An 11,512-nucleotide genomic window follows, 5' to 3' on the forward strand; every position below is an offset into this window, starting at 1 on the left:
CATCTGGAGGAAGGACGAGGCTCTGGACTGTAATGCCTGCTACAGGAGCCTCAGCGGTCTACAGCCCTTCTCCAGCCTCACTGCCGAGAGCCAGCTGATCACCCCCCCTCCCCCAGACCTCTACACTCTAGCACACTAGCCCTTACTCACCCTAAGACCTATGATATTTTAGGGGCTGCCCCAAGGGAGAATGCCCCACCACAAGGTATTTACTCTGTAGGCTGAAATCCAGAGGTAACACTTTCCCAGAGACCTCGACCTTAGCAATGATTCAAGGTCTAATTCCTTTAGTACACGGCCCCCTGAACTTACCAGAGCAGCTTTCAAAGGTAACCCGCCTGAACTCAGTCTGTACAGTAGCCAGAGAAGCTGTTCCCAGGCACAGGCTGCCGCCAAAGGCAGTTCACATTACTGTTCCTGCCACACACAACCACGGAGCTTTCTCATGCCCTTCCTTCTTTCGTCAAAGAGGTCCTCAAAAGTCCACCTTTTCCAGGAAGCCTTCTCAGACTGCAGCTGGCTCCTCTCCTAAGTCAAGCCATTCAAGCACACCGCACACACCCAGGCCCATCAATCACAGCAGTCTAAAGTCACACCGCCACAACGTGATCTGGGCAGTACTCGGCCTGACGGATGACACAGCTGGTATCAAACAAGAAGTTTCTTTCAGAAACAATTTTATATAAATAGGTCCTTTAACAAAGAATGCATGCACAGAGTGTCCGGTTATGAGTATGGGGATCTGCCCTTCTCCATGGAAGCGGGCCCCAGCTTGCTCGCCCAGCACGCCTATGCGGTCAGCTTCTCCAGTAGAGTTTCCACTCCTCTGCTGGTGCTTTTGTTTTTTTCCAACGTTGGAATCAGGCTTTTGAGTCCAGCTTTGACTTTGTTTACAACTTCCTGGTCACAGCTCTGAAGAAGGCTAGACAGAGAAAAAGGTTTGACAAAATTAAATGTCATCAAAGTTCTGAACCTGCAACACCACCATATGGACAGCGTAACCAAGCCATTGTTCAGTCATCTCCCGCAGCGATCTACATACAGTGTTTTACACTGATTTTTTAAATTCATTGGATGAGGGCCCAGTGGGATGACTCAGCAGGTAAAGCCTCCTGCTTCTTCTCAGTCCCGATGACCTGAGCTCCATCTCTGGAACCAGAGTGCAGAAAGAGAACTGACTCCCGCAATTTGCTCCCTGACCAGGACATGTGTGCTGTGGCATGTATGTATGTGCAGATACCCACACCTAACAACTAACAAAGAAACGTAGTTGAAAAAAATTAAAATTCACCAAATAAATGAGAGCCAACAGACTACATTCTTAAACTACGGAAAGGCTTTATAATCTTGTGGGTGGAGTCACTGAGACAAGACACCATTCACTTCCTTACATCTGCCTTAAATGGTTTGGCAGGTGTGGTTTGAATGAGAATGGACCCCACAGGCTCATATATTTCAAAGTTTGGGTCCCAGTTGGTGGAACTGTTTGGGAAGGATCAGGATACCTTTGGGGTTTCAAAAGCACACACCAGACCCAAACTTGCTCAATCTCTCTGCCTCCTGCTTCCGGAACAGAAGTAAGCACTCAACTACTGCTCCATGTCCTCTCTGCCCCTCTACTGCCATGGCGCTCACTGACTTATCTCCTGAAACTATAAACAAGCCCCACTGCCCCAGAAACTTTTCTTATTAGCTGCCTTGGTCGTGGGTATCTCGCCACAGACAGAGAACAGTGGCTCAGAGCAGGCTACCGTCTTACCTGGGCAACCACTGAAAAGCGAGACCATAGGCTTTATTGGCTTGCTGACACTACAGCGCCACAGGCACAAAGATGGCCAAGGAACACTGTCAACTCACCCCAGTGAACACATGTGGTAGGCAAATCACGGAAGGGAGCGAGGGTTAGTGACCACGTCACTCAACTCCACACCTACAACACGCAGGCTGTGCTGTGGAAGTGAAGGGCTTTACTAACCACACAACCCAGAGTATGCTGACTGTCTACAACTCAGTCTCCTGGTCTGGAGAACAGGAGACACACTCACCTCCAGGTTCTTACACATACTGGGTACAAATTCCACCACTGACAATGTGCATTTCAAGGCTGCACTCTGGTGCCAAGCTAAGCCACACTCACACTAAGGCCACACTCAACACTGAATCACACTCACATTAAGCCCACACTCAAGACTGAGCCATACTCATGCTAAGCCTACACTCACTAAGCCATACTCACGGCAAGCCCACATCCAGTCACTGAACGGCATAAGGGCTAAGCCCATGCTCAGCCACTGAGCCAGGCCCCCAGTTCCCAGAGGGCTGCTTTTTAAGGTAAAGCTTGATACTTAGTAAATACTCAATAATGTGAGCCATTAAACAAGGCTGGGCTCCAGGCACCAGACTGCAGGCCACCAGGCCCAAGTTTCCTTTCCCTTCCAAGTTCTTTAGGACCACATTTAAATGTCAACCTCTGAAACATAGTCTAGAAAGAGATTACTTGGCATTTTCAAAAGTCCCTAGTGCCAATGACTTCCATTATGTCCACAAACAGGAAGGTGTGTGAGCAGCACCAAGCAGCATCCTCCAGCTAAAGTGCCCTGAAATAGATTTGTCAATTGTCTTTATGTTAACAGCATGGCTAAACGGCCACATAGTACATAGTATTAGTACAAGTTAGCAGCTAAACAGACACAGTGAAATGCATTCTCCATGCCTTGCTTTCTTAATAAATTTAAGATTATTATTAACTTTTTGTCTTATAAGCAAGAAAACCCAGCAAAGCTCAAAGATTTCCCAAGTCACACAGTAGGCAGGTCTTGAAGCTGAGGCAGACTAACTAGGTCCTATGTTCTTAGGTGCTAGAGAACTCTACAGTTATTTCTCAGCCAGCATGCAAAGCTTTTTCCTCTTTCCAACCAGAATGCTCTTTACCTAACTCAATAATGACTGTGGTGAACAGACAAACCCAGCATTATATATTCCCCAGAGAAAATACACACTTCAACTAAAATGCAAACAGGCAGAGAGTTCGGCAAACAAACGCTATTCAAGTATCCAGTAAATTAATGGTTGCATTTAAAGCCACAGAACAGTTCAAGCTCTGTTTGGAACGTCCGACGCTGCATGTGTCTCCACACAATTCCAGACAGAGCCCCGCAAGAAGCACACTGGATCATTCTTCTGTCTGCGATGAACCCACGGGAGTGCTGACCAATGAGCACACTTTACACACTAATTTCGTGGCATCACTGAGCAGAATGAAAGCATGTCAGTGGGTGTTAACATTCCGAACGCCTGGTAAAGGAATGCAAGACAAAAAACTTCCTGTCACAGCAAACGGGCTCTGGCTCTTTAACATCCACTGCAATATGAACTCACTTCTCTAAAAACAGAAAGCCTGATCTGCATGTAGTACCCATGCAGTGGAAGACCCTGAGTGACCTAAAAATGAGTTCTCGCTATGTACAGCAGACCAATGGTATGATGGAGTTTTTAACCTATTGCTTACAAACCACACAATATAGTGCAGTTCCACAAAGAAGGTGGAAGCTTCAAACTGCAATATCTGTTTTCTCATTGTTAGCAGACGTGCTGGTTAGTTCTGTCAACTTGATGCAAACTATAGAGTTACCAGGGGGAAAAAGAAACCTTATTGAGGAACTGCCTCCATCAGCCTGGCCACGGGGGCATTTTCTTAACTGTTAATTACAGAGGAGGGCCCAGCAACTGAGCCAGTACTAGGCAGGCGGGCTGGGTTAGAAAGGTAGCAGAGGTACTGGGAGCAGACTGGCAAGCAGCTTTTGTCCATGGTCTCTGCTCCAGGTCCCTCCATGAGCTTTCGCCCTGACTTTCCTCAGAGATGGATGAGAGTTGTAAGGTGAAATAAATAAACCCTTTCCCCTTGAAGCTGCTTTTGGCCAGTTTAATAACTGAGAATCAAACTAGGGCAGCAACACAGAAGAAGAAAAACAGTAGCTGATTCAAACAGCACACAGATGTTATAAGGCGGACACTTTTAACAATGACCTGGACATTATAAACTCAACATAGCCTAGCCTAGAGAGCAATCAGAAGCAAGGTCTCTATTTACATATCGACAAACCTTTTACCAATTTCGGAATCCCTAAAGACAATGAAAAAAACAACACTATAGTTCGGCAGCGTGACTTAAAGAGCTTTGCGACTGTTTCCAAAGGCATATAACTTACTCATTAAGAGAAAATGTAAGTGTGTTTTGTCAAAACTATAAATCTGATAAAACTATGTACGCTGTAAATGCCAAAATTCTGTGCTCTCTGACACTCAAAAGATGAGTTAAATCTGAGGACTGAAGAGCTACATTTGTTTTAAGTTATGTCTGTTTACTGTCTGTGTGTGAGCGCACAAGGCTCCTTGCCACACTGTGTGTACAGGGACTGACTACTTGGGGCGTTATTCCTCTCCTGTCTTGTGGGTCTCGGAGATGCAACTCTGGTAGCCAAACATGGTGAAAAATGGCTGTGTCTCACCAGCCCCTACATGAACTTTTGAATATTTGTCTGCACCATGAGTGATGGACAGTCCCACATTATTGGGAATAAACCCTAGAACAAGAAGCAAAGGTAAAGGAGTGTGCGTGTGTGCTGCACGCGCTACTCACTGACCTGGAAAGAATAATGGCGCCTCGGTTGATGCTGGCCCAGGACTTGAGGTTCTTCATGCCAACATGCTCTACAAGGGTCTTTGCAAAACAGCCTGCAAAGTAGACGGGGACTCAGTGAGGACATGCACACTCCCAACCCGCATCTCAATGCCCTAAGTTGCAAATGTTTCAGCAGAAAAGTTAAAAATAACCCTCACTTAACTAAAACCACTAAAATGCTAGCACAGATTTACTACAATTTTGTAATTCTGATGTGAATTTTTGGCAGTAATTACCCAAGAAAAAGCAAATTATTTTAAAAAGCTCATTTGGTCACATCTACATTTCTTTGTAATATTTAATGATTCAACCTTGACCTACTCAGGAAGTAAATGTTTGACAGTGCTACTTCACATGTGGCCAAAATCGGTCCCCCTGATGTAGAAAAGTTTAACTGGAAGGAACCGATAATGTGGTTAGTGGCTAAAGAATGACCACGTGGGTTAGTCATGGCAATTTCTCTCTATGATGCTTGCATGGCCGTATATCAAAAATAATTAATTATGCCTGTGGTCATGGTTCTAAAGTCTGAGGCAAGCATCTTATTCACTGTGTGTTCTATGTGCAACTCACTCTCAGTCAGTTCTAGTGACTGATGGAGGAAAAGATGGACTATGTTGAAGGCAAAAATCCCAAGTAGGGCTGGGCAGTGGTGGCGCACGCCTTTAATCCCAGCACTCGGGAGGCGGATCTCTGTGAGTTCGAGACCAGCCTGGTCTACAAGAGATAGTTCCAAGACAGGCTCCAAAACCACAGAGAAACCCTGTCTCGAAAAACAAAACGAAACAAAATCCCAAGTAGGTACCATGCATAATAATGAATGCCAAAGATACTCATGGAGCCCACCTAGCTCTTCACGGTAAACAGGGGCAGCAGTCAGCCAGTGAGGTGATCGAAACATGTTCTACACGGTGTGCACTTATTTCTAGATGCTACCAGTCTCCCATTAAGGGTGGACTCCAAGCCTTTCAATGACTCAGGTAGCCTCACTGTCCAGACCGAGAGAACATGGTAAAAGTAACACGGGATGACTTCTGAGGATTAACCATGAGGCATAAGCATATGTGTGCTTTGCTTCCTTGGGATGCTCAGTCTAAGAACCAATCAGCAGGCACAGCACTTACTTACTGCATAAGCATTGAGAACCTGAGCCCAAATTCCTAGGACCTATGTAATGCGGAGGAGGTTATTATTATATACTCACTCCTATAATTTCAATGTTCCTAGGTGAGATGAGAGGGAGAAACAGGAGGATCCCTAGAAGCACAATGGCCAGGTAGCCTCACCTGACCTCCACACGTGTCATGACATACATATGTCTATACTCACACACATATGTGCCACAAACAAAAAATTAAAAAAGAACCACCATGTGTGCGAGCAGTCTAGGAAGAGGAAGTGAGGCTGCTGGCTCCAAGCTAAGACTGACCATTTCGTGAGTGAGCTACAGTCACAGTGCTATGCTCTGACATCCAACTGTTTGCCCTGAAAGGCAGACAGAGGCAAGCTCCACCAAACCCCAAATGACTGCTCAGAGACCCACTAAGCTCTGAGGTAGTTTGTTGCACAGCAATACAAAACCAGACAGACAGACAGACACACTCATTTGTGCTTGAAAGTGACAACCACTCCAAGCCAACAGCCATCTTTGAGGATCTTCTAGCATCTTTATTATGAAAAATCATTAGGAAATTCTTTGGACACTGACAACTTGTCTAACTCATTTAAACTATGCATAGACTTTTTTGTTTTAATAACGAAAGGATTGCTTCAACTCCATATTATCCTTGAATACTAGAAGCATCTTATCTAAAAACTGGAGCTAAAAACAGTCCCAAGCCATGACCTTATGATGGTGCTGCCCTACAAAAATGGCCCAGCCAGCCACAGCACTGCAGGTTGTCTCAAAAACAAATTCATAACCTGCCACCCCTTTCAGATGCTGTAACAGTTCAAACGGTACGGCTGGAAAGCAGTCCACCACTGCGCTGCAGCCCAGCCCTCGACATTTAATCATTACCTACTCACAGGCATGATTTTCACACACTTAGCAAATCCCACCGGGACCTAAATGACCAGTATAAAGTCCAGAAATGCAGAAATTCCAAAGATAAGCCACACACCCTACCTTCTCTTCCATTTTCTTTCCTCTTTTTATCTTGCTCTATTAACCATTTGAGAACGAGATGTCCCGCAGGATGCTCAGCAACATGCAGCTACAAGAGAACCCGAACCGTGTTATTTCAAAAGCTGCCATCCCTCTCTGGCCCACGAGCCTATCTCTACCCCATGTATAGACATGGATGCAGTTAAGTTTCACGGTTAAAGAAACCTTTACCCAGAAAACCCATCACATTCCCAGGGTGCCACAAGCACAGCTATGTGGGAGATCTCAGCCCCTGCAAGGTAGTTCAGCGATTAGCTGAGTTTCTGTTTGAACAGTACCACACAATGCTTTACAAATCAGGTGAACCTGCCAACTCTTCCTACGGCAATACAGTGATGTGAAATACAAATACACCTCCTGGGAGAACACTACATGGTGTTTAAGTACCATTCACTGCCATGACCTAGTGAGCAGGCCATAAAAACATCTGCAGCTTACTTGCTGGCCTTACCAGCTGTTCCCACAGTAACAGCAGTCTCCCCTCATTTAGTATGAAAAGTAATGAGCACTATCTCTATTGAGAGCAAGATTTCATCACACGTTCGTCTGATTTGCTCCAGGAAGCCAGGGGCCTGAGCTTGCCTCTTCCCATCTACGTGTCAGTAGCACGCCAGGCACTCAATACCATACATCCTTTTTATTCAGAATCAAATGCATTGCTGAGTGCCAGACTTGACCCAAGACTAGAAGAAAAGAGATGGAAAGAGTAGCTGTGCTGTGAGAATATGCTGGACTGTTTACTCAACTGGCAGCCCCTAGCCTGTTTCCTCTAAAGGCTGTGTTCTTTATTCCCCCCAGGAGGTGAAAGCCAAAAGATCAGAGAAGCAGAGCAGCCAGCCTCTAGTTCTTACCTCTATGAAATCCTCAGACCGAAGGGGGTATCCTGTCTCTACAAGCCCTCAGCCTAAGCTGCTGTCTCCTCCTGACTTAAATTCCTCTCCACCCAACCATATCACTCCTGTCTCCACCTCCCTAGTGCTGGGATTAAAAGTGTGTGATCCCAAGCATTGGGACCAAAGGTGTGACAAGGCTGTGTTCTTAAGGGCCACATCCTCAATGACTGTAAGCAGACCCAGGCATCCTGTCACTCTGCCAGAGATTGGTCTGGAAGCAGATTGACTCAAACCAATTCTAGCAATGACAGGGCAGGAAAGTTGCCTGGAGACCGTCTTCCAGCCAAGAAAAGGCCCCACTGCGAGGAGATGCTGAGGCTGTGGAAGTTGGCTATGACTAGAACACAGCACACGGGAAGATGGCAGAGAAGAGCTGAGCAGGGGAGGCAGACTCTGCCCAGCGCAGCAGCACCTCTGCATGGTGATGACTTCATGCTGCTACCACGGGCACCCGTTATTTGCAGCCCATGGACCGCTGATCAGAACTAGATGGATCACTAGTTCCAAGTCCCTGGAACTGAACTAAAATGCAGATGTTAGCGTTCAGCTAACATAAAGGCATGCATAAAAGTGACGTGCATGCTGTCTCTCTAATGGATTCCAAACTCTAAGGGCAGGGAGTATCTTTTTAAGCATTTCTGACAGATTTATTGCTTTTTCGATTAATGAATGAAAGGCTGAGAACTCGAACAGCTTACTTTATATCCTTGAGCGATGCCAGGGATCATAATGAAAGGTTACTCTATTGAGCACATAAAGGCTTTTGTCAGACTGAGTGACAGCAGAGGTCAAAGCTTCAAAAACTGGTCATTCCCTAGAACCAGCTACTTCTGAGCTCTGTGCGCTTCCAAGCCAGCACAGGACAAAGGCCCTGCGTGATCAGGCCTCTGCCTTCCTCTTGTTTGCTTGCTATTTTCAAGTGGGAGTCTTGGGCTCAGGAGTTCTCCCTTCCTCAGGCTGCAGGCCCTCCTCCGCACAGCCCACATGCCTCTTTCTACCATTCTTGCCTGAGCTGCTAACCCTTCAGGGTTCAGTTTGGCTTTTCTGTTTCCAGGAAGGCTACCCGGGGACAAGCGGAGTCTTACATAACCCCACCGAACCTAGTTTTCGTTTCAATATTAACTTAAATAATTAATATTCAAACAGTGTGTCTTCCAAATGGCAAGCTTTTGGGGTGCTAGTTAGCACTTAATGTAATCAGTGACCTTAAGATGCAATGCAGAATCACACCATGCCCAAGAAAATACAAGCAAGAGTGATCAGAATGAGCAAGAATATTGTCTGAGAGAGTCGCATCCAGCTCAGGCGGCCCTGGTCTCCATAGGCAGCAGAGGACAGATAACCTTGAGCTCTTATTCCTCCTGCCTGTCTCTCAAGTCTACGGTTTGTAGGTATGCATCAAGCTGAACAGGTTTTTAATGAATCAAAATCAGGGAAGATTTCACAGAGAACTGTGGGTCCCGGGATGAGTTAGACTTGTACTGATGAAGCACAGGCAATAGAGAAAAGGACAGCATTTCACACTGCAGGAAGCAGCTGCAACAGCAAGCATGGACTATTCTGGAAAGGTAATAAAGGGCCAGTCACAGATGTTTAAGAGGCATAGCACGTGACTTCAGGCAGTATAGAATCACTGCATTTCTGAGGACAGGCACTATGGCGCTCTGGTCTGTTTGAACATGCTACTGGCATTACTGCTAACACTCTGTAGTGTCCATGACTGCAGCTTCTGCAGGCCCCATGGCTCTGCTGCCTGTACTATAATCAACTGTACATCACCTCTCCGTCCTTGCCACCGGGATGCAGTTCCACAGCTGCCAAACTGGCGATGGCATCCATGGCAGGCTGAACATCTCCAGTAGCAGATCCCAGGATGTCAGACACCAACACACACGCAGACCTGTCCAGCACCACCTCTTGCGCATGTCCTTGCAGGTGGTTTAGCAAAGCTGGGGAGATGGATTCCAAGAGCTCACGCCGGCGGATGGCGGTGTCTTTCTTACTGTTGGAATATGATGAATGAGGTGGTAAGATAAATGGCAGATCTTGTTATCACAACCCTCTAGGAGCTTATCCCAACCTGGGCTATCCGCTACTGTAACTGTCTGTCCTTCTGCTGAGGATGTGGACAGTGAGGGAGTGAAGGCTGCAGGCTGGGCATCTTTCCATTCTCATGATCTCAACACTGCCTGGCAAGGAAGAGGACTTCAATAAAGGAAGTCGCTTTCTACAGTACAGACAAACAAGTAACCCTCCCAAATCCAGCCAGTCTTACACCAAGTAATGACAAATCAACATGCAAGACAGGACGTGCTCAGAGTACTTCATAGACTCTGCTCTCAAGACATTAAAACACATGACGTCAGGAGCCTTGAAAGTAAAACAAAACAAAAAAATCAAAACTACACACTTGAGCACCTACTGGGTGCCAGGTCTGCTCAGGGGGACCTCCAGTCTGACACTGCCATTTCCTCTCAAGGTATGGTCTGAGACCGTGAAACCCTCACGCATGACAGGGAAGTCACTAAGAAGTTTTGGAGAAACAGAGGGAGAGAGGGATGCGTGCACAGAAACTTCTTGGTGCATACATCCCTCACAAACAATCAAGCACCCCGGCAGAGGAACAAGGTGCCAAGCTATCAGCCGCCAGTTACCTGTGTGCATTGCCATCACCCTTCTGCAGAAGCTCGATGATTTCTGGAACCGTGTGGGCGGGATCTCTGGGACTGAGCAAGTACAACAGGACTTTCCTCCCGTATTTGTCGTTTACTATGCTGGGCAGGGAACCGATGATTTCCTATATGATTAAAAACAAAAGGCACCCTTGCAGCACTATTTACATCCCAAGTTCAGATGGGGTTTGATGGGAACGAGCAACAGACCCTTCGCTATTTCCCTCCCGCACCCACTAGCAAATGTGAAGCTAATTCTGACATGTCTTATCAAAACACCAAGAATTACATTCTGATCATAGTTAATTATCTACTGTGGCTGTCATTAGTGAATAATCTGTTCGTATTAACGGATCAAACCCAAGGACTTTAAGACCTTGGAAGAGCTGTCTCCTCTCACGAGGAGGAGTGTTCGGACTGCTGTCACTAAGGACAGCACCTGCTGTGATCGGGGCAGATGAGGGTCATTTTGCAGGAGCACTCTGCCTAGCAGGAGCCTTGAGGAGGCACAGGCCTCAGAACTTCCCTGCTGGGACGGGAGAGGAAGCTGCCCTGTGGAGCAGGAAGTTGATACAGGCTCAGCTGGGCTGCTTATTCATAGCAAATGAAGGCTTTACTATAGTGAGAAACAGGTGTCGCTGCGGAGTCAGAGTGCAGTCATCCATTAGCTACTCCTGACCCCGACTTCCAAAGGAAGCATACACCCTCCTCATAAAGGAAGAGACCCTCTCAAGATGACATAAACTCAGGATTGTAATTTTTTTAAAACAATTTTTTAAAAATCTTTTTATTGTGTGTACGGGTGTTTTGTCTACATCTACGTCTGGCGCCCAGACGAGATGGGCTAAATCCACTTAAAAACCTGAGAAGGCTTAAAAATAAGGGAGAGAGAGTTTAACACAGATTTTTGATGTTTGTTGGTGGCGTGCTGAAAAGAGATTTCCTGATTCAGCAATAGCAGCAGAAAAAAAGCTGCGTCATTTTAAAGCGCGGCTTCCTGGGGCTGCCAGCGTGAACTCTGGCTTTAAAGCATTTCAAGGCTTTTATGGGACTGGATGTTTGTGTTCCCGCTTGGGATCGGAGGAGAGTGCTCTGAGAC

At 46.4% G+C, this 11,512-nt stretch overlaps 1 protein-coding gene across 4 annotated transcripts in view; it reads right to left on the reverse strand.

Moving 5' to 3' along the window:
- Positions 1-664: 664 nt before the first annotated feature.
- Pum3 (pumilio RNA binding family member 3) overlaps positions 665-11,512 on the reverse strand; it is a 34,399-nt gene continuing 23,551 nt past the window's right edge. For all 4 annotated transcript variants that reach the window (XM_050159588.1, XM_050159598.1, XM_050159610.1 and 1 more), the window contains 5 exons: positions 10,396-10,538; positions 9,521-9,743; positions 6,810-6,897; positions 4,644-4,734; positions 665-922 (listed from right to left, as the gene is read on the reverse strand). In XM_050159588.1, the coding sequence (XP_050015545.1) occupies positions 790-922; positions 4,644-4,734; positions 6,810-6,897; positions 9,521-9,743; positions 10,396-10,538 (678 nt within the window). In that variant the 3' untranslated portion in view covers positions 665-789. The remainder of the gene's footprint in view (positions 923-4,643; positions 4,735-6,809; positions 6,898-9,520; positions 9,744-10,395; positions 10,539-11,512) is intronic.

The sequence above is a fragment of the Alexandromys fortis genome, unplaced genomic scaffold, assembly GCF_014885135.2.
Source record: "Alexandromys fortis isolate MF-2015 unplaced genomic scaffold, M_Fortis_MF-2015_v1.1 scaffold_10, whole genome shotgun sequence".
Classification (NCBI taxonomy): Eukaryota; Metazoa; Chordata; class Mammalia; order Rodentia; family Cricetidae; genus Alexandromys; species Alexandromys fortis.